At 33.8% G+C, this 21,014-nt stretch overlaps 5 protein-coding genes and 1 pseudogene across 8 annotated transcripts; 4 read left to right on the top strand and 2 right to left on the bottom strand.

Moving 5' to 3' along the window:
• Positions 1-1,206: 1,206 nt before the first annotated feature.
• LOC120781232 (nascent polypeptide-associated complex subunit alpha) lies at positions 1,207-2,482 on the top strand. 2 transcript variants are annotated; one of them, XM_040113368.1, is made up of 2 exons: positions 1,207-1,297; positions 1,559-2,482. In XM_040113368.1, exon 2 carries the CDS (start codon positions 1,585-1,587, stop codon positions 2,239-2,241), a length of 657 nt encoding a protein of 218 aa, XP_039969302.1. In that variant the 5' UTR covers positions 1,207-1,297; positions 1,559-1,584; the 3' UTR covers positions 2,242-2,482. The 2 variants fall into 2 exon arrangements, with proteins under 2 accessions (XP_039969302.1, XP_039969303.1); XM_040113369.1 differs by lacking the exon at positions 1,207-1,297 and adding an exon at positions 1,298-1,355.
• A 943-nt stretch (positions 2,483-3,425) lies between these two features.
• LOC120781231 (diacylglycerol kinase epsilon) lies at positions 3,426-5,753 on the bottom strand. Of its 2 annotated transcripts, none has more exons than XM_040113367.1 (7): positions 5,360-5,753; positions 4,601-5,281; positions 4,431-4,544; positions 4,166-4,372; positions 3,940-4,105; positions 3,720-3,871; positions 3,426-3,665 (listed from the first exon to the last, which is right to left on the bottom strand). In XM_040113367.1, the coding sequence occupies exons 1-7, from the start codon at positions 5,525-5,527 to the stop codon at positions 3,549-3,551; spliced, it is 1,605 nt and encodes a 534-aa protein (XP_039969301.1). In that variant the 5' UTR covers positions 5,528-5,753; the 3' UTR covers positions 3,426-3,548. The 2 variants fall into 2 exon arrangements, with proteins under 2 accessions (XP_039969301.1, XP_039969300.1); XM_040113366.1 differs by having other exon boundaries at positions 4,431-4,553; positions 5,360-5,750.
• An 815-nt stretch (positions 5,754-6,568) lies between these two features.
• On the top strand, positions 6,569-9,488 carry LOC120781208 (25S rRNA (cytosine-C(5))-methyltransferase nop2). Its single transcript, XM_040113327.1, has 3 exons — positions 6,569-6,763; positions 6,825-7,753; positions 7,809-9,488. The coding sequence occupies exons 1-3, from the start codon at positions 6,667-6,669 to the stop codon at positions 9,219-9,221; spliced, it is 2,439 nt and encodes an 812-aa protein (XP_039969261.1). The 5' UTR covers positions 6,569-6,666; the 3' UTR covers positions 9,222-9,488.
• Positions 9,489-10,485: 997 nt separating this feature from the next.
• LOC120781210 (zinc carboxypeptidase-like) lies at positions 10,486-12,201 on the top strand. Its single transcript, XM_040113330.1, has 2 exons — positions 10,486-11,028; positions 11,110-12,201. Exons 1-2 carry the CDS (start codon positions 10,627-10,629, stop codon positions 12,100-12,102), a joined length of 1,395 nt encoding a protein of 464 aa, XP_039969264.1. The 5' UTR covers positions 10,486-10,626; the 3' UTR covers positions 12,103-12,201.
• A 527-nt stretch (positions 12,202-12,728) lies between these two features.
• On the bottom strand, positions 12,729-14,775 carry LOC120781209 (protein RRNAD1). Of its 2 annotated transcripts, none has more exons than XM_040113328.1 (5): positions 14,499-14,775; positions 14,180-14,434; positions 13,290-14,110; positions 12,999-13,189; positions 12,729-12,945 (listed from the first exon to the last, which is right to left on the bottom strand). In XM_040113328.1, exons 1-5 carry the CDS (start codon positions 14,655-14,657, stop codon positions 12,863-12,865), a joined length of 1,509 nt encoding a protein of 502 aa, XP_039969262.1. In that variant the 5' UTR covers positions 14,658-14,775; the 3' UTR covers positions 12,729-12,862. The 2 variants fall into 2 exon arrangements, with proteins under 2 accessions (XP_039969262.1, XP_039969263.1); XM_040113329.1 differs by having other exon boundaries at positions 14,180-14,392.
• Positions 14,776-16,915: 2,140 nt separating this feature from the next.
• LOC120781287 lies at positions 16,916-18,912 on the top strand (annotated as a pseudogene).
• The last annotated feature ends 2,102 nt before the right edge of the window (positions 18,913-21,014 follow it).

Raw genomic sequence — 21,014 nt, 5'->3', positions numbered from 1 at the left:
GGGTGACTTTATGCTGCATATATCGGCCAATATTTGATTTATGTAGCTCAATGAAAATTACAGCACATATTTTAGTCATAACAGTGTATCTTTGTGCCTTAAATAAATAAAATTGGGCGAAAATTTTACCTAGCACCCGTATAACTATTACCAGGATGTTCGAACATCTGGTTGACTTTGCTCCAAATGATTGGTGATTGTATGTGAGGTACCTTAATGAAACAAAACCAGGGAACATTTTTTTAGTATGTGCCATGATAATAGTTAACCCTTTCATGCCCGATGTTGCCTATAGGCAACATTGACATACATATATGCTTCTAAGTCCCGTTATTTCAATTTTTTTGACGCGCGGTTTTTTGCATTATGTAGTCTGGTGGATTGTATAAGCTTACAGTGAATTGTTCTATTGTAAGCTATGAAAGGGTTCATTCAGTAGGCGCTTTTCGTAGAGTGAAATTGTCAAGATCGCGAAAAAAGGCGTTTACGCAAAAAGTGTTTAAAAGAATTAAAATAGCTGTTTTATTGTAAAACCAAGGAAATAACATAAATAAATAAAGGTAAGATAGTTATTAAAAAAAATAAGTCAATGGAAAAGTATTTAGTTTGTTTACAATAATTTTGTAAAAGTGCTGTTGCCTATAATCAACATCCTGTAACTAACGAACCAGGACACTAAGAGCTTTGAAATTTTTATCATTTCATACTTGAGTTAAGACTAACATTCCTTAATATATTGTGCAGTTAGTAGATACATGCTTACTGTACGTAACTGTTTTAAAAGTATTAATAAATAATTTCGTTGCCTAGTTTAAATAGGTACTTTTGATTAAAATAAAACCGTTTTATATAAAGAGGAATTATTGAATAAGTTATTGTAACATAAAGGTAACCGATAAGCCTACATATAATTGGCTGGCAGCGAAAACTGCTAACCAAACTGTATATAACACTTAAAGAAATGTAAGCAATAAATACTTTGATTATGGGTTATGTGTTGATAAATACATTTCTTACCTCTAACAGACTGTAAACAGAAAGAAACAGTCTGTCATAATTGCAATTTTATAGAACAAAAAGAACATGAAATATTAAGGAGAAATGTGTTACTTTTCGCTTTGCTAACCGGTATCAGTCTTTCATTCGCAGCCATACCCTAATGTCAGAAAAGTATTCACATGTAGATGCCGCTCTTATCGCAAATTTAAAACAGTTTCAACAACTTAAGTGTTGAGTAAACTCTTCACTTTTGTTAAATATTCTGAAAACGGCTTGGAAGGGCGATTTATTTTCTCAGGTAATTAATCGTCAAATATTTAGTGCATCCGATTAATTAAGAAGGAAAGAATTTAGAGGTTGGAATGTTGAAGTATTAAATTTTATGTTTTTGTGTTAAATCTCTTAAATATTGGCGAGTGCATTAAATATCAAAATATAACCTCAGCATATTTTGATTTCTAATGCAGTTGAAGAATTAAATTGTGTTTTTTTTCGAAAATTTGGTATTAAGTTTGAAAATTTTTTAATATTCCAAACTATTTGAAATCTATCTTTACAGATAAAGTTACAATTAATATCGCTGCCATGACTGCCGAAGTTACAGAAATCATTACTGACGCCGCTGCTTCTGCTACTAGTGAAGTAAAGGCTGCAGAAGTACGCATTGAAGATGATGCTAGCGATTGTGGATCTGAGGACAGCATTCCTGAGCTGGAAGATGCTGCTGCAGGTACAACACAGTTGGGCGGTGGTGCCACTGGTCTTCCCGTTGATTTGGTTTCAAAAGCCAAGCAATCGCGTGGGGAAAAAAAAGCACGAAAGATTATGCTTAAACTTGGTTTAAAGCAAATTCAAGGAGTTAATCGCGTAACTATTCGAAAGTCGAAGAATATACTATTTGTAATCAACAATCCTGATGTTTACAAAAATCCCCACAGCGATACATATATTGTATTCGGCGAGGCAAAGATTGAAGATTTATCACAACAAGCCCAAGTCGCAGCAGCTGAAAAATTCAAAGCTCCTGAAGCGGCAAGTATTGCAGAGACATTAGGCACAGCTTCATCGGTAGCCCCTATTGCAGAGGAGGATGAAGAAGAAGTAGATGAGACCGGTGTCGATGAGAAAGATATTGAGCTGGTAATCACCCAGGCTAACACTACACGTGCAAAGGCCATACGAGCTCTTAAAAAACACAATAATGATATTGTTAACGCAATTATGGAGTTAACGATGATTTAAGCGCGCGTGTATTTTAAACGACTGCGTTACAATCGAGTTAAAACAAGAGTACCCGCCTTAAGACATTTGAAATTTTACCATACCACAAAAAAGCGTCTACGACGAGACCAAATAAATAAAATGAACGAAATATGTTTCGTTCTAGCCGTTAGACTAATAACAGTTTGAGTTTTGTATTCATTTGTATCGCAGTAATGTGAAATCATAATAAATTGAATGCAATATAAATATTCAAATCATATCGGGGTCTTTGATACATATGTTTTTATTATATTCTAGATTTAAAGGGTGTAATTCCACCATCTTATTATAGTGTCTTTGACAACTCAATTTTTTTAGGAGCTAAACTATACATTATTGAAGTTTTTGTTTTATAAATAATTGCACTAGTTTAGTCATTTTGCGACGATGGTCCGTTTCGGTTACGTAGACCTGACTGTCTTGGGGGGGAAAAGAACGTCGACTGTGATATTAGAGGCTGCTTCTTGCTAATTTTTGGTTCAAAACCCGAAAATGATAGTAAACTTTTTGAGGATTTTTTTGTTGTTATTAAGGGGTGAAGGGGTTATAGCACCATCATTTACTAAAATGACAAAGATGGAAAATTTTCAACTCAAAAATGATATAGTTTGGGAAAATCAATAACAATGTAATTAAATATTTTCTGATACCGTTCCGATAGTTCTCGGAACTTAAAGCTATTTAAAATTATTTGATTTTCATCAAAGAATTTGCTAAACTGTATAATTCAATATGTGACATAACATAATTTGAGTCCGATTTTATAACCCGATTAAGTTTGGCACGAAGTTGGCAACAAACGGAAGGAAACGTTGGACACCCAATAAAGTAGATATATAAATGATGAGTGCAACGAACTGAGGGATTAAGCAATGTCCGTTTGTTTATACATATATTCGCGAACTAGTCCCTCTGATCATATCTGAAATTTCAAGCATGTCCTTTTCTGAAATAACTTTAATTCGGCTTAAAGATTGATTATATGAAATGGTGTTGGCCGGTTACGTTGTCAAAATTATTTACACATACATAAGTATAAATGATATAAAAAATCCACTCATTAATTATTATAGCTTCGGTGCATAGTATTTTATTAAAAAGGATTCTAATCTTCACTCTTCTGTCACATTCAAAATATGTACTATAAATTAAGAAGCATTCGATTTCAACTGTTATTATTAGTTAGTTTTGTTATTAAACCATGTATAGAATAAATAAAAATGTACATATACATACATACACAAGTAATTAGACTTTATGTACATTTTAATATTTAAACAGATGCACTAGCTCTCAAGCTTCAACATGCGAACCTGACTGCGACATTGTAAACGTATATCGGCAGGAGGCTGCATCCATGGTTCTCCATCCGATTGCATAGGGCAGGTAGATTTTATAACAATCTAAAGAGTTAATTGTAAATTATTTCATGTACTTCGATTAAATAGTAATCCTACCCGTATTTGCTTCGCTTGACCAATGCGCACTGGTTTACTAATGCCACACTGCAATTGTGCCATATGAAAGGACGAAACAAGGCCAAAAACCTCTAACATGCCATCCGAAATTGAGTTTTCTATCTTATATTTGGCATCTGAATTGCTAAGTTCTGATTAACAGTTGATATTAAAAACTAAATAAAAACATTTACGCCTATAATATATTTTTTAAACCCACCGCATAATTTACAACCAGCTCCCCATGAATCAATATTAAGGAATATAATTGATTGCAATTCTGGTAACTCTACAATATGACCATCCAGGTATAGATCTAGTTTTTGTTCAATCCTTTCGCAATCCCGTTGAACAATTTGTTGTGTGCCAAAGCCAAAATATATTAACTAACAAAAATAGTAGAAAATCTATTTTTTTCTTGGTTATAGCAAGTGTGTTTTGATTACCTTATTAAAAATTCGACTACTTAACAAGTAAAATCGAGATTCTCGAGTTTTGTGAAAATTATAAGTGACCAATGCATCTACTCCAATACTATAGTAATTATAGACATGAATCGTTTTAATAGGATGTCTCTGGATTGGTAAACGATAATGCAGTTTTTCTATTTGCAAATCGAAGCGATCCAAATTTACTGAGCGAGCACTTTTTATCTACATATTAAATAAATCAGTAACTTGAAATATCAAAAAATCCAGCTAAAATACTTACGTTTCTGAGTATTGTAATAGGGTCCAAAGTATTAGGCGGGTGCGAACCCCAACCCATTACCCGTGAAAGGTCATTTCCTGTCCCCAACGGCATAATTGCAACTGAGGGCACCGGCTTCAATTTCTTAATTATAACAAAATGTATATTAGGTATGACTTTATATATATTACCTTTATATTTAGCGCGAATATAGTATTTAACACCCATCCTACTGTCCCATCTCCACCAGCAACTAAGATTCTACAGGGACGCGGACTGGCTTTTGCAGCCCATTGCATGGCATCTTGTGGTCCCCGACCACCCAACTCCATTACTTGAAGTGGATGCAAATAACCGCGAAGCAATGCTACCACATGTGACCCGGTACTGCTCCCAGATTTTGTATTGGCAATAACAATTAAAGGTTCCCAACCTTCAATGTTAGGTGGTTTAATACCAGCCAAATGCAATCGTACACTTTCACGAGTTCGTGCCGCAATAATACAATACGGTGGAAATATCATGTCCTGAAATTCCCCCAAATCGCATTCAGTTCTTGTATCAATACTTTTGTAGCAGTTATTATGGTAGCAGCGTTGGCACCAAGCGCACCGCCAGCCAAAGAGGCCCGCTGTTGCATGGTAATCGATTTCGACATCACATAATGAACAAACAACCCCAACTGGCAAGTTACCACGAATCCATAAATGACGCATAACCTTTTCATGACGGAGCCATTTATCTTTACATTTAAAATTAATATCAATTTTTTTAGAACAGGCATGGGCTGAATGGGTACAAATACCACAGCAGTCGCAAAAGAGACCTTCTGAATGAGTCAATAGAATTTCACAAGCGTTGCAGTAACATGCCTATGTAATAAAATGTTAATATAAATTTCTATTTACGTATGTATGTACGTCTATAAAAAAATAAATATATGTTCCAACCTTGTCTAGTATTTTGATAGACTTCCAGCTATGTTTAGTTTTTCCAGGTATACATATAACATCCTCCAGCAATAAATTGCGGCAAAAAGCGAATAACGCGCATAATGCTAATAGAGATCCAATTAATGCCTTGGAGCTCAATTCAAAGCTGGCGAGTTCTATATTCATTGTGTTATACTTCAGTACAGCCTGTATTCAATCTATACATTAGCTGAAAATTATTTATATTATTTGCTCCGCATTGCAATGTATCCAAAAAATATTGGCCATTAAAATAAAGTTAATATCTCGTATTCATTTTGATGAATTTTTCAATAGATATGCACTGCAGTATTATTAAACCTTGATATTCAGCAAATCAAATAAAAATCGATAATTGAATATAATATTTATTAATAAAAATGAAAACAAAACACCTCTTCTTCTTTTTTTGGACATTTGTTCACGGTTGATATGTTTGCGATTACATGAGGCAACTTTAGTTGCTAATTCTCGGGCGATTCTCTTTTGCTGTCGCCCATTACCTTCACACGAGCAACTTGTGTTGCGCAACTCTGCTCGAGTTTTTTTCTCATTCTCTTTCACTTTACTTTAACCCATTGTCTACTCTTTACTTTAACCCATTGTCGCTTCTTTTTCCTTATAGGTATTTGGGCCACTCTATCACATATATTAATCAGCTCTGTCAATTAAGAAATACATTTTATTTATTAAAACAAAGATATATCACCCTTTTTACTATCGTCTAAATCAATTTGTATTGCTTCCTCCATGCATTTCACAATATCTTTAATTAATTCGATTTTTTCGTCATACTCCATTTTCTAAAATATTTATATTATATTATGTATATTTGTATACATATTTGCAAATTACTTACCAAAAGATGAAATTAAATTTTTTTAATATATTCAAAATATTAATTTCAAAAAAATATACGCAAATACAACTATGTACTACGAAAGAAAGAACACGAATGCCGAAAAACGTCGCAGCGAACTGCTACGAATAAGAACACAAAGCCAGTTGCTGAACACTGGAAACTCGGCGCGATTCCCCTCTCCTTGTCGCCCCCTCGCCTATAAACCAAGAGTTGCCGCAACAAAAGTTGCCTCGTGTGATAAGGCTCTATTACAGCTGATTCTTCTAAATGTCAAAATAATCATACCGCTTTTCAAATTCTCAAGTAAAGTGTCAAAAGATCTCTCAACATACAAATTTTTGATTCCACGTGTTGTTCCTTACTACGATTAGAGAATTCACGTTGGGCTGCTAGAAACAAATAAATTTTCATTAATAATAATACAATGGGACGGAAAGCAGAATTTAGTGAAAAGCCAAAAAAAGGGCCTGGTCGAAAGTCCCGCAAGCAAAAGCCGCCAACTTTCCCGAAAAAATCTTTTGGTAAAGGAGTTATATCAATCCAAAATATATACAGCTTTGAATATACAATTTCATCTTACAGCGCCTTCAAATGACATGGATGATAAAAAACTATCCCATCGCCAAAGGCAACGACTGGTTAAGCGTGATCAGAAAAAAGAAATCCAAAAGGTAAAGAAACAGAAGCTTAATAAACAACAAAGGAAATTAAGCGAGGGTGCCGATGTAATCGACGAAGCAGAATTACAAAATAAATATAACACTGATAAGCCACAAGCTTTGGCAGGAATCCAGCAGCATTTGAAATTTCAAAAACAAAAGATTGTGGGATTTACTGACGATAATAAAGAGTGGCTGAAACCGAAGCAGTTAAAAAAGCTAAAGAAATTACAGTCTAGTGATGACCAAGACCAAGAAATGTCTGAAGCTGAGAAAAGTGAAGAAGACTTACTAGAAGAACAAACCGAAAGTGAAGAAGAAGAAAATGGCGAAGACGATGCTTGTAAAGAAACTTTTAAAATGGAAAAGCTAGATGACATATCAGATTATGACGATGAAAATGCCAATTCAGATGACGACTTTGAGTTATCTGATGAAGAGGATACTGATTCTACCAATAGCAAATCCAAAGACGATGAAGTTGACGATAGTCTATTACCGATTGAACGGGAAAATAAGAGATTAAAGAAACGCGAAGCTATGGAAGCTGAAATGGCTACCAAGGAAATGCAAATGTCGATTGATCGTCAAGAAGTTTTCAAATTTCCAGAGGAAGATGAAGATAACCAAAAGGAAATTACACTTCAGGAAATACAACAACGTATTAAGGATATTACGCTTGTTTTATCTGATTTCAAAAGATATCGCCAAGAAGGTCGGTCTCGGCAAGAATATTTAGATCTGTTACGACACGATCTCTGTATCTACTACAGCTATAATGATTTTCTAATGGGTAAATTAATGGACATGTTCCCGTTAACGGAACTTATGGAATATTTAGAAACCTCTGAAGTGAGTTATTATACTATTTACTTTGTGGTTTTAAATCTAAAAAATTTTTAATTAGGTTGCCCGCCCATTAACCATTCGTACAAATTCATTAAAAACACGTCGAAGAGATTTGGCTGCAGCATTAATAAACCGCGGCGTCAACTTAGATCCCTTGGGCAAATGGACTAAAGTCGGTTTAGTTGTTTATAATTCACAAGTTCCACTTGGTGCTACTCCCGAATACTTGGCTGGCCATTATATGATTCAGGGAGCATCCTCAATGCTACCAGTCATGGCTTTAGCACCTCAAGAGAATGAACGTATTTTAGATATGTGTTCTGCACCAGGCGGCAAAGGGTCGCACATTGCTTCGATTATGAAAAACACAGGCGTTCTTTTTGCGAATGATGCCAATCGGGAGCGGATAAAAGCAGTAGTAGCAAATTTTCATCGCCTTGGCGTTATTAACGCTATTGTCAGCTGTGAAGATGGTTGTAAATTTCGTAATTTAATATCTGGATTTGATCGTATTCTCTTAGATGCTCCATGCACAGGCACAGGTGTTGTGGCTAAAGATCCAAGTGTCAAATCGACAAAGAATGAGATAGATGTACAGCGTTGTTATAATCTTCAGCGGAAGTTGTTGTTAACTGCCATTGATTGTGTAGATGCCAAATCTAAAACGGGTGGATACATTGTGTATTCAACATGTTCGGTATTGCCTGAAGAGAATGAATGGGTTATAGACTATGCCCTCAGAAAACGAAATGTTAAGCTTGTTCCAACTGGTTTAGATTTTGGCGTTGAAGGCTTTACAAAGTATCGCCAATACCGCTTTCATCCCAGTTTAAATTTAACTCGCCGGTATTATCCGCACATACATAATATGGATGGTTTTTATGTAGCAAAACTGAAGAAATTCTCAAACACCATTCCGATGACTAAGGAACAGCAAGAAGCGGATGAAAAAGTTTTGGACGACGCGATAGCGAATGTTACAACAATGGAAAATGTTAATTCCAACAATAATGAAGAACTGGAATATAAAGAGAAGCGGCCACGGAAACTACTCGGAAAACAAGCAGGAAAGCCAAACCTTTCGGAAGTGGAATTAGACATAAAGAAGAAGAAAATGGAACAGAATAGAAATAAATACATTGCTAATGTTTTTGAAAAACCATTAAAAGTTAACAAAAATGAAAAGGAAGAGAAACCAGTAAATCAAACAACAATTATTAAAAAACAAAACAACAAAAAAAAATTACATATGGTTGAATTAAATGGTAGTAAAAGCAATGAAAAACAATTCGAATTTGAAGCCAAAAATATACAACGAAATAACATTAATACAAAAAAACAGAAGGGAGATTTTCCTTCTTTACTGGAGGGAAAGCCAATTAAACGACAACATAAATTAAAACAGAAATCAAAAACGATTGGTTTACTGAAAAATTATAAATCTAAAACACACAAAACTAAAAAAAACTAGTTCAAATATTATGTCTATAACCCGCAAAAGGAAATACGTGTACTTTATACTGAAACAACTTAATACATATTTTTAAAAATTTAGTAATGCTAAAGATTTGAATACACTTTTTTTTCTTTATTGGCGTAGACACCGCTTATGCAGTTATAACCGAGTTTAAATACACTATAGTGTATACCTATCTGCACGGGGAACTATAGTGTATACCAATAGGTATTAAAAAATTGAGTTAAATTCATAAAATGACAAGTTGTTTGTAATAAGAAATTCTTTTAGTAGTTTTAATTCCTCCACTTTACTTTTGTTATGAAAAAATGGAATGTGAATTTCTAAATGGTTTGCTTTTTGAAAATACGCAAAAATGTTTCATATGTACATATATAAATTGGCGCGACTTTAATAGTCTCATACTTTTTAATGGTTAATTTAATTCGCATTAAGTTATCGTGTTCTTGCCATAACGTGGTAAGTATGTAATTTAGTTGAAAAGACCTTGTTGTATCCGATTTTGATAGTTGCAGTTGGGGTTTAGTTCAGACATAGCTAAACAGCTAATAAAAAACTGAACGAAAGGTTTTCAAATCAATATTATTCATTAATCTAACGCATAGTAAAAAACATTGTTAATAATATAGGCGACTATTTTAAAAAAGTTCTTGATTGAAAATTCGTATCTTCACAATACGAATGTCTGTAGGGGCAGCACTTTTATTTTGAATTGCGTCCATCTCTGGTGGGCGCGTGTTTTTTCAATAAGCAAAAGATGCACCTAAAAAGTTTAAAAATTTAATTAATAATAAAAATTAAATCTTACACGTTTGGCGCCAGGTTGGTCATTGAATTTTTTTTCAAGCGGAAAATCATGTTCTAAAGTTGCATTCCAAGAACGGCTATCAATACATACATATGTATGTAAATTTTCTGACTGTCCTCAGACATACAATCGTATGTACCATTGTATAAAACTATGTAGATTTGTATGTTCAGCTGAGCATAATAAAATTGAAGAGATTAATTGCAATTACTTTCACTACCGTGATAATATTTAACTTTTATTCGTAATACGAACCACATATTTTTATTAAATTATCATTTTTTAATCTATTTTCTTCTATGAGAAACATTTAAATTTCGCTTACTGTAAGATTTTTCATAAAACAATAAAGTAAATTAGTGATAAGATGAATACGGCATGAGTTTTGTGACAGATTTCCCAAAAAGATCACAGAACTGCTTACTGAGACATGTCATTTCTTTGTGTGCTGTCAAACTTAGCACAAATTAAATAACTGATAAAGTAAATGAATACATATAAATACTTATACATACATATGTATACAAAGCTAAAGTAAATAAAGAAATTGCGACATATATTTATATATGTTTATTATATTTGCGTTAAGAAATGATATATAAGCGTTGTTCATCGCAGCATTTGAGTATTAATGCCTTTTTACTGATCATTATGTTCTCAGCAATGCTAGCAAAAGATAGTGTCAACGCTGAAAAAAACAGCGAAAAATATGTTGGAAAAGCAAGAGAATACTCGGAACATTGTATAATGGATAATCTTTCACTTGTTCCTGAGGATATTGCTCGGTACGATCACTATCGGGTTTACAGTGTTGAATTGGATACAGATAAGCATGTGGATCTCTTTCAAAAGTTAGAACAACAAAGCGACAGCTTGACTTTTATGGGACACGCAAGGGAAGTAGGACAAAAGTTGACGGTTTTGGTGGCTGCACATAAAGTGGCCGATTTTGCAAATTTATTGCAAACTTTTAATGTCAAGCATCGCATATTGGTATGCATTCATAAGAAAATAATAATGCAGAGGCACACATACATATGTATTCGAAAATTTACGAATTTGTCTTTTTTTCAGACATTCAATTTCCAGGAGAAAATAGATCGCAACATGAAAGAAGTTTTGCCAGCAGACACACCTGGTTCTGCACTCGATTGGAAACATTTTTTTCATTTGCAAACTATTTATGCGTGGTTGGAATATATGGTGGCACAATATCCCACAGATCTAACAATAATAGATATGGGCAATAGTACAGAGGGTGTTCCTATTAAGGGTTTAAAGTTGTCAAGAAATAAGTCTAACAAAGCTATTTTTATAGAGAGTGGTATACATGCTCGCGAATGGATTGCTCCTGCGGCAGCTACATATCTTTTAAATGAGCTGCTTACTACTAAAGATGAGGCTGTTCGAAAGTTGGCAAACAATTATAACTGGATTGTATTCCCTTGCGTTAACCCAGATGGATATAAATATACGTTTGAACATGACCGAATGTGGCGAAAAAATCGTCAATTATTTGGCATATGCCGTGGTGTTGATTTGAATCGCAATTATCCAGATCACTGGAATACCACCGGAGCTAGTGGTGATCCATGCCGCTATGATTATTCCGGTCCCAATGCAGCAAGTGAAGCTGAAACTAAACGTTTGATGGACTTTCTTACGGCGCATGCGGAAAAGGAGCAAATCAGAACTTATATAGCCTTACATTCTTATTCACAAATGATAATGTTCCCATATGGCTATACCAAGGAGCATATAGCGAACTATGATGATTTACAAGAATTTGGACGAAATGCTGCCGGTCGTATCCGTGAACTTACCGGTCGTAATTATACAAGCGGAAGTTTGATTGAAACAATTTATCCATCTAGTGGAGGCAGTATGGATTGGGCGTACAGCAAAATAAAAATACCTATTGCCTACACTTTCGAATTGCGGGGGCCCCCAGATAGCTCGGATATGTTTATATTACCTGCAAATGAGATTGAGCCCACGTCTCAAGAGGCATTTGCTGCTATTAGAACAATAGTAGAAGGAGCTACCAAGAAGGGATACTATAAATAATGATGAGTTTTATCTGTGCATTTATGTATGTATATCTATAAAATTTTCAACCATTAAATAAATAACACTCTAAATACAGTTTACATAAACTTACTGAAATATGTTGGTATGTTTATTTGTTAATTATAATTATACGCTTATCTAACAAATCGGAACATTTCCGAAGTAACTATATCTGAAAAGTTAACGATTAACTAATTTAAAGACAGTTTATCTATAAATCGGCATCGCCAAATGTAAGTATCTGACAAAATTGGCTACTTCATTATCACAGCAAAACAAAGTGAAACTGTGGTTAAATTAAAAGAAATGCTTGATTGTCATGGTCCACACTGGGGGAAGAAACTTTTAAGGTTCTCTTCAAACATTTTTATAAGGTGATAGCTACATAAAAATATAAACAAGCTGAAAAAATGCTTTCTTGACCCTTGGCTTATTCTAAATATAAATTGACAATATTTACTTTTTAAATTTGTTCTCCCCTGAATAAAGTATACACGTCGGAAATTCTATAAAGTACGTTTATAAATGATCAATATGACGAGTTAAGTCTTAACTTACCGATCAAAGTGAATATATAGATCTCCATAAAAGATATTTTTTTCTTATTAAGTAAATAAATATAATTTAATTATAAATTGGCAGAATTTAATTTATCATTTATTACATGTATAAGGTTTAAGCTTTCTATATTTTCCAGCATGGCAATAACTTACTGTAGCGGAACTTGTATGGAAAATATTAAATAACATCAACAAGATTATTTGAGTTTGAAGGAACAAGTTATGTGATTCCGCGGGGATATGCGAGGATCAAAAGCTGCTTTAATATTTACTTGACACTCTGAAAGACAGTTAATTATATTTATATTAATTTTATTGTATTCTTATAATCACCATTTTCTTGAAGATATAAAGCCCGATCATAAAGTATTATACTCTCTATTAGCGGTGCAAACATAAGTCGGAGAGTGTAAAAAATAACAATTCGTTGCCAATGAAGTAAATCATTTTGAGTTGTTGTAGTTTGCAAATCAGAACGTGGTAAATTGGACGCCTCAACTCCTTGAGTCGCTTTGTAGAAATAACTGTAAACGATATTGAATTTTGGTTAGAAATATGTATGCATAATAAACTACGTATGATATATACAAACATACATACATAAATATATTAATTTATACATACTCTTCGAAGTCCATACCAGGAACATGCTTAACACTTCGTAGCCCACAATGTCTTAAATTGGGCCATTGGTTAATAATGATTCGCTCTGCCGCCGCTCGAAAAGAATGTACTTTTAAATATTCATAATCACCTCTAGCCAGACGATCGCAATATATTTCCATAGCATGACAAGATATCTCGAGAGCTTCATAACTCAAAAACGAGAATTCCTGTTGTTTTAATAAGTATTGGCTAAGAGGGTATCCTTGTAGTTTAATATTAGATTGTGTTTCAGCCGTAGTTAATTTCATATAACAACAACTAGCAAAATTAAGAAAACGAGCCTGAGGAATATTTGTGAACATACGCATTAATATAACTGCTAAATCACCACAGGGATGTAAACCAATTATCCCAAACTTAAAATTTGTATTTGTCTTATGTTGTGATTCCGCAATTATATGAAGAAACTGATGTGGTTGCATGTCTGGTGTTATGCATAATGTTACATGTTTTGGTCGTTTAAAACACGGTAGATTCTCTGATGGTAAATGTTTTTGAAGAACACTTTCCAATTTTGTGTCAATACAGCGTGCTTGTAAATTAAGTTCTGAACGCATTTCTATACAAGAAACTCGTACACCGTAGCCATAACCAAGTACTCGTGCGAGATGCCCTAAGCCCGCGCCGAAATCCACAACAAAATCAACCGGTGATATTTGACAGCTGTATTCACAAATAGATGCCATTAACTGTATTTCATGGCGCTTCTTAGGTTTAACGCATTTATTAAATGCATGCCCAAGCTTTCTGTCGCTGAGAACAGGCCTCTGCGATACACTCTATTTTTTTTTTTTTAAATCATTACTAAATGGTAAATTAAGTCTTGGGGAAAGTCAGGATATATTTACCAAATCGATTGAATTTGTAGATTGATTTCTTGGTATACTCAATTGTAATAATAAGTGACGTAAAGCTAATAATGACAATGGCCAAACAGCATGCTTCTGCTTGCTAAACTTGTTATAATTTAAAAGAGTAGCCAACTCTTCAGGATGTAACTGTTCCAAATGTAGCCGCCAACTTTCCGGCAACTTATTCCAATGATTATCAATGTAAAAATCCTGTAAATTAAAGTGCTTGAAAAAATAACTAAAACTCCTTTGCTAAGGATGACAGAAAAGGATTTAATAGATGTGCAATCATATTTTGATTTTAGAGTGTACATACCAATATATATGAATTTACAAGCCAATCATAAAGGCGTAGTATTTGCAAACAACTGCACAATTTAGAGCGCAGACTAACTAAGGATGTGCTTTCCATTAGGATGGATGTACCCAGAAATGATATTGTATTACCTATCGATGAACTCACGTGTATTTTCATACACACGAATAATATACCAGCAAAAGCAAATTATTTAGGCTGCGATTTAGAATAGCATCCTCCGATTTCGGGGTTAAAATGGGTATGTACGGATAGAGGAGGTCCTCCAGATCAAAAATGTATACACATATAGTTGCCGCTGACTTATGGTTTTTGAGATATTTGCATTTAAAGTTCAAAAAATCAACTATTTAAAATGCGTGTTTCTCCGATTTATAATGCATTTCACAGCTATATTTTATACTTTTATATCCACAAACACTTCACTAATTAGTTTCTAATCATTTATTTTATATTAAATAGTGCATAAGTAACTTTAATTCCATATCAAACTTTAGTTAAAATCCATTTTTTCATAAAATAAGAAAATGGTTGTAAACAACAAAAAATTAGTGTTACCATATTTTGTAATAGAATAAAAATAAGAAAAAAGAAAGAATATGGCGTCGTAACTAAATTCATTATCGTGTGATGAGTATTGTAAAATCTTTCCGAATTCTCATTATCTTGATAAATCCCGGTGTTGGATCGCCAACGCAGAAAGGAGTTGTTGAACGCAAAGGAACTGAGCACGCCCAGGTGTTGGTCCGACCGAAGGTTATTTTTTTGAAGCGCGGCCGAAGGCCCCCAATGCAGAAAGGAATTATATGCGGAAAACTAATGTGTTATATATTTCCTGTCATTGGGGTATTCTTTGTTTTCTTTATTTCTTTTGGTTCTTTTGTGAAATATGTAAGTAAGGTAACACTGATTATTAGTTAGAATGCAACCCTTTTTTTATTGTGTGTACTAAAATTATTGAACAAAAGTTCAATATTGAATAAAAGTTATTTTTACACTATATAATATAGTCATATACCATTACGTTATCTATGCCAATACTCCCACTACCAACAACATACACTTCTCTCTTCATTCTCTCTTTACCTGTCTTATTATTCATCTCTTATCTCTTTTTCTCTTTTCATAATTTCCATACTTGCTAATGGATCTTTCCTTAAACTAAATTCTCTCTTTCTCTTAAATAATAATAACAACAACAATAAACATTTGCACTCATTAGTTTTAGGCTCGCATACAATAGGGGTATTCGCTTGCTTTTGCAAGATTGCAGATGGCAAAAATGCTATACCGAAATATACAAGGGCACGAGAGCACCCATTGCAGAATCTAGTGATATAGAACGGCTGATTCGTTCAATTTATTGTGAATGACTATTATGCATGGCTATTGTGAATTGGAGCACCTTCTGCATAAATTGTTAACAAAAAAACTGTAACAAATCATTATAATTTAAATAGAAATTATAAAATATATTTGTAACTAAAATAAAATAATTAGGGTAAAATTTAGAATAGCATCCCCGGATTTCGGGGATAAAATGGGTATCAGTGGAAAGGTGACGCTCTCCAGATCACGAAAATATATATATATAGTTGCCGCTGACTTATAGTTTTAAAGATATTTGCATTTATAGTTGAAGAATTGATAACTTTTACATTGGTAATTTGTATATTGTGAGTTACTTTTTCACTTATATTATGCACTTTTCACTTACTAACACTTCACTATAACGTTTCTGTATATTAATTTTTTTAATATTTGTTGTAAATAAAGCTTTATTTTAATTATTGGCTGGGATTTAGATTAGCATCCCCGGATTTCGGGGATAAAATGGGTATCAGTGGAAAGGTGACGCTCTCCAGATCACGAAAATATATATATATAGTTGCCGCTGACTTATAGTTTTAAAGATATTTGCATTTAAAGTTGAAAAATTGACAACTTTTACATTGATAATTTGTGTATTGTGAGTAACTTTTTCATTTATATTGTGCACTTTTCCCTTACTAACACTTCACTATAACGTTTCGGTATATTCATTTTTTTAATATTTGTTGTAAATAAAGCTTTATTTTAATTATTTTATTTTAGTTACAATTCTCTGCATTTGCACAATAAGAAAAGGGTTGCCATGGTTATTTTTTTTGAAGCGCGGCGCGAAAAATTGCCAGGTGTCGTTGCATTCTTAACATCCAAAGATATCCCAGGAAAAAATACAATTAGCGGCGATGAACTCATGTTTTTCTTGGAAAAGGAAGAACTATTTTTTAGCGGTGCAATTAAATTATACAATCAGCCTATCGGGGTAATAGTAGCAGGGTCAAATGCTACTACTAATATGGCTGCCAAATTAGTAAAGACACTTATGACGGCGAAGGAAGTGAAGTTTTTCCTAATTTACATGATGTTCTCAAGAGCCGCCGCTCAGATAGAATCAATCATACGGTTAAGTCACTCATAGAAAATCTAAATATTGAAGATAATTATGATGTATGAATATAGTTTAGGAAAATTGGATTTGGGTCTGCAATATCATTTTTTGGAACCGCATAACGCTGCAGTTCGAAGGTGGATTGGAGGTATATGCAACTACTCAGTGGATGGAACTTCTACAAGGCGTATTAACAGAATTACTTGATATGAAAAATAACGAAATCCAAGTGAAAGTACGTCGTTTGGGTGGCGGATTTGGTGGTAAAGGAACTCGAAATTCCTTTGCTGCTGGTGCTGCATCTTTAGCTGCCCTCAAGCTTAACCGCCCGGTGCGTTTTGTTCAATCTATAGAATCGATGATGAATGTTCTAGGAAAGCGGTGGGCTTTTCATTGCCAGTACGAATTGTACGTTAAACAAACAGGAAAAATCGTTGCTTTGCGTAGTGAGTTTTATGAGGACGCAGGATATCAATCCAATGAATCACCAATGGGTCACGCTGTTTTAGTATATAAAAATTGGTAGTACTGACAATTACAAATTGGATGGCTATATGGTTTTAACCGATTCACCCAGTAAAACACCGTGCCGAGGGCCTGGTTCAGTGGAGGGAATTGTAATGATTGAGAACATTATCGAACGTACGAAAAGCCAACTTAATTCCATGTCATAAAATGGAACAAATGTTGATATACTTTATACAATCGACTGATTACAAAATGCGAAAGCAGAAAGTTAAAACATTTAATGAAAATAATCGCTGGCGAAAGAAAGGTCTAGGGATCGTGGAGTACTATATTGGATATTTTGGACTATTTCCCGCCACCTTGGCTATTTATCATCGTGATACCACTGTCATCATTTCACATGGTGGTATCGAAATGGGTCGAGGCATGAACACGAAAATAGCACAATTAGCGTCACTTGAGTTAGGCACACCAGTGGATATGAATCGATTCGAAGGGAGCAATACTGTTAATGGTGCTAATAGCATGGTGACTCGAGGGTCTATTGGCAGCGAAACACTCTGCTACGTATATATTTTGCGATTATTGCATATTTGTTTCATTCAATTTATATCCATTTTAGGCGGTGCGTAAATGTTGTAATATAATTAACGAACGTCTGAAAAATGTACGGCAATCACTTAATCAACACATTAGTTTAATTGTAAGCGAAAATTGTAAACCTAACGACATGGACCCGTATACTGTTTGTGCTTTAGCCCTTGTTGAAGTGGAAGTCGACATACTTATTGGAAATTATCATCTTCCTCGTGTGGATATCTTTGAAGATGCAGGTGAGAGTCTGAATCCAAATGTAGATATTGGACAAATTGAAGGAGCATTTATGATGGGTCTCGGCTATTGGACGTCTGAAGAAATAGTTGTCGGTAAAAATACTGGGGAACTGAAGACGAACCGAACATGGAATTGTAAACCACCCGGAGCTAAAGACATACCGAGAGATTTTCGCATTGAGATGTTAAGCGGCAGTCCAAATGTAGCTGGCTTTAAGCAATCTAAAGGTATGTATTGTTAATTTTTACCTATAATATGGTTTGTTTTTTAATAATATTTCTTATTTCAGCACCTGGCGAACCAGCAATTTGTTTGGGAATAGCTGTAGGCTTTGCTTTACAGGAAGCCTTACAGTCTTCACGTTCTGATGCTGGCTTAGCGAAAAAGTGGATTCCCTTAACTGCGCCTATGACGCCGGAGCGAGTTTTGCTACATTCAGGAACCGATTATAGCATGCTGCATCTGAATTATACTTAATTGTACTAATTAAAATGTACTGAATTGATTAATTAAGAAACTTACTTAGAGAATTATACAGCATACAAATATGTATGTATGTATGTACATTTATAATCTTCTTATAAAAGTAATAATAATAATGAAAATTGATAATGAGGTAGCTTGGAACCTCGGGGCGGGCATAGGCTACTTTCTATCGTTTTATCTTAAAAGTCACAACAATTCATAAATAAAAAAATTATATTTCAAAACAAAAGCATGTGTTCAATATTCATGTAAGAATCATTTGAATATTTTTTTCTTCAAAAATACAAAATAAAACAAGTAAGGAAGGGCTAAGTCCGGGTGTCACCGAACATTTTATATTCTCGCATGATAAAGTAATATTCGAGATTTCATTATCCGTCATTTACATATTTTTTTATTTTGCTGTAAAATTAATTAGATTAGTAGTTCCTGAGATATGGTTTTTGGTCCATAAGTGGGCGACGCCACGCCCATTTTCAATTTAAAAAAAAGCCTGGATGCAGCTTTCTTCTGCCATTTCTTCCGTAAAATTTAGTGTTTCTGATGTTTTATACCCTGAACAGGGTATATTAAGTTTGTCACGATGTTTGTAACACCCAGAAAGAAGCGTCGGAGATCCTATAAAGTATATACATATATAAATGATCCGTATGTTGAGCTGAGTCCAATTAACGATGTCTGTCTGTCTGTCCGTCCGTCCGTTCGTCCGTCTGTATATATACGAAGTAGTCCCTCAGTTTTTAAGATATCCTTTTGAAATTTCAACGTCATTTTCTCTTCAAGAAGCTGCTCATTTGTCGGAACGGCCGATATCGGACCACCATAACATATAGCTGCCATATAAACTGAACGATCGCAATCAAGTTCTTGTATGGAAAACTTTCACATTTGACAATGTCCCATCACCAAATTTGGTATAGATTTGTTTCTAAGGCAACAATGTAATCTCCGAAGAAATTGGTCAGATCGGTTAACTATAGCATATAGCTACCATACAAACTGATCGATCGGAATCAAGTTCTGGTATGGAAAATTTTCACATTTGACAATGTATCTTCACCAAGTTTGGTATAGTTTATTTTCTAAGGCAACAATGTAATCTCCGAAAAAAATGTTCAGATCGGATTACTATAGCATATAGTTTCCACACAAACTGAATACACCTCACAACAGGATTGCTAACCATGTAAATTCACTTCACCAGAACATCGATTTCTATGGAGGCTCCCTCAGTTCATTCATCAATAATATAAAGAACAAACTGCTTCCATACCATTAATTTGATCACTGTAATACAATTGCCCATATTATTATATGTATGTATATTTTTTTTTCTCTTTATTCCTTTACTTATAAAAGTAACTGTTGTATATTGCCGATTGGCGTTAATTTGTTAAATAAATAAATAAATAATAAAAAATATGTATACTTATACATATAATACGGATACAACTCATACACTGACCGACATATTCGGCTTAAGGTTTGTTAGAAGAACGAAAATTTGTATACTTGTACTATAGTAAGCAGTATATGGGAGTTGTAGCAGTATCGACCCAATTTTATTTATTAACTTCATGCCGCATATCAAAAAAATATTCCCTGGCTTTCATTAAAGTACTGTACATAAGTACAATCTCCAATCACATAGTGTTAAGTCAGCCGGATGTTTGAAAATCCTTCCAATAGTTATATCGGCTCTAGGTTGAGTTTTCGCCCAATTGTATCTATTCTAGGCACAAGTGATATTTATTAACTTCATGCCGCATATCAAAAATATGTTCCCTGGCTTTCATTAAAGTACTGTACATAAGTACAATCACCAATCACATAGTAGGCACAAGTGATATTTTCGCTGAAAAGTTAAATATAGATAATGGGGTCCACATATTCGATACCTAGGGGTTTTGGTTGGATTTGGGCAATTTTTGGTCATAACGTTTTATATTTTAAAAAAATTATTAGTGCAAATCCTGTTTATCCCGTTGTATCAATTTCTTCCTGATTTCTGCACTGGAAAGTGAAAGAATTAAATGGAATTTAAAACTGCGTATCAGAGTTGGACAAAATTGTAAATTCATTAATAACAACAAGAAATAACTAATTTTAGTGCGATTGAAAAGTGAAAATTTGTGTAAATAAGTGCTGTGAATGTATGGACAAAGTTCAATTCTCAATGTGAATCAAATGTAGATTGCAGCAGAGCAGATTGTAAACATGTGAAATGCAACATTTTTAAAATTTCGAATAAAATATAAAATAAAAAAAATATATACATATATGAGAGTAAATGA

The sequence above is a fragment of the Bactrocera tryoni genome, unplaced genomic scaffold (genome assembly GCF_016617805.1).
Source record: "Bactrocera tryoni isolate S06 unplaced genomic scaffold, CSIRO_BtryS06_freeze2 scaffold_517, whole genome shotgun sequence".
Taxonomy (NCBI): Eukaryota; Metazoa; Arthropoda; class Insecta; order Diptera; family Tephritidae; genus Bactrocera; species Bactrocera tryoni.
Note: the sequence above shows the minus strand (reverse complement) of the source record. Positions and strands in the feature narration are given on the sequence as shown.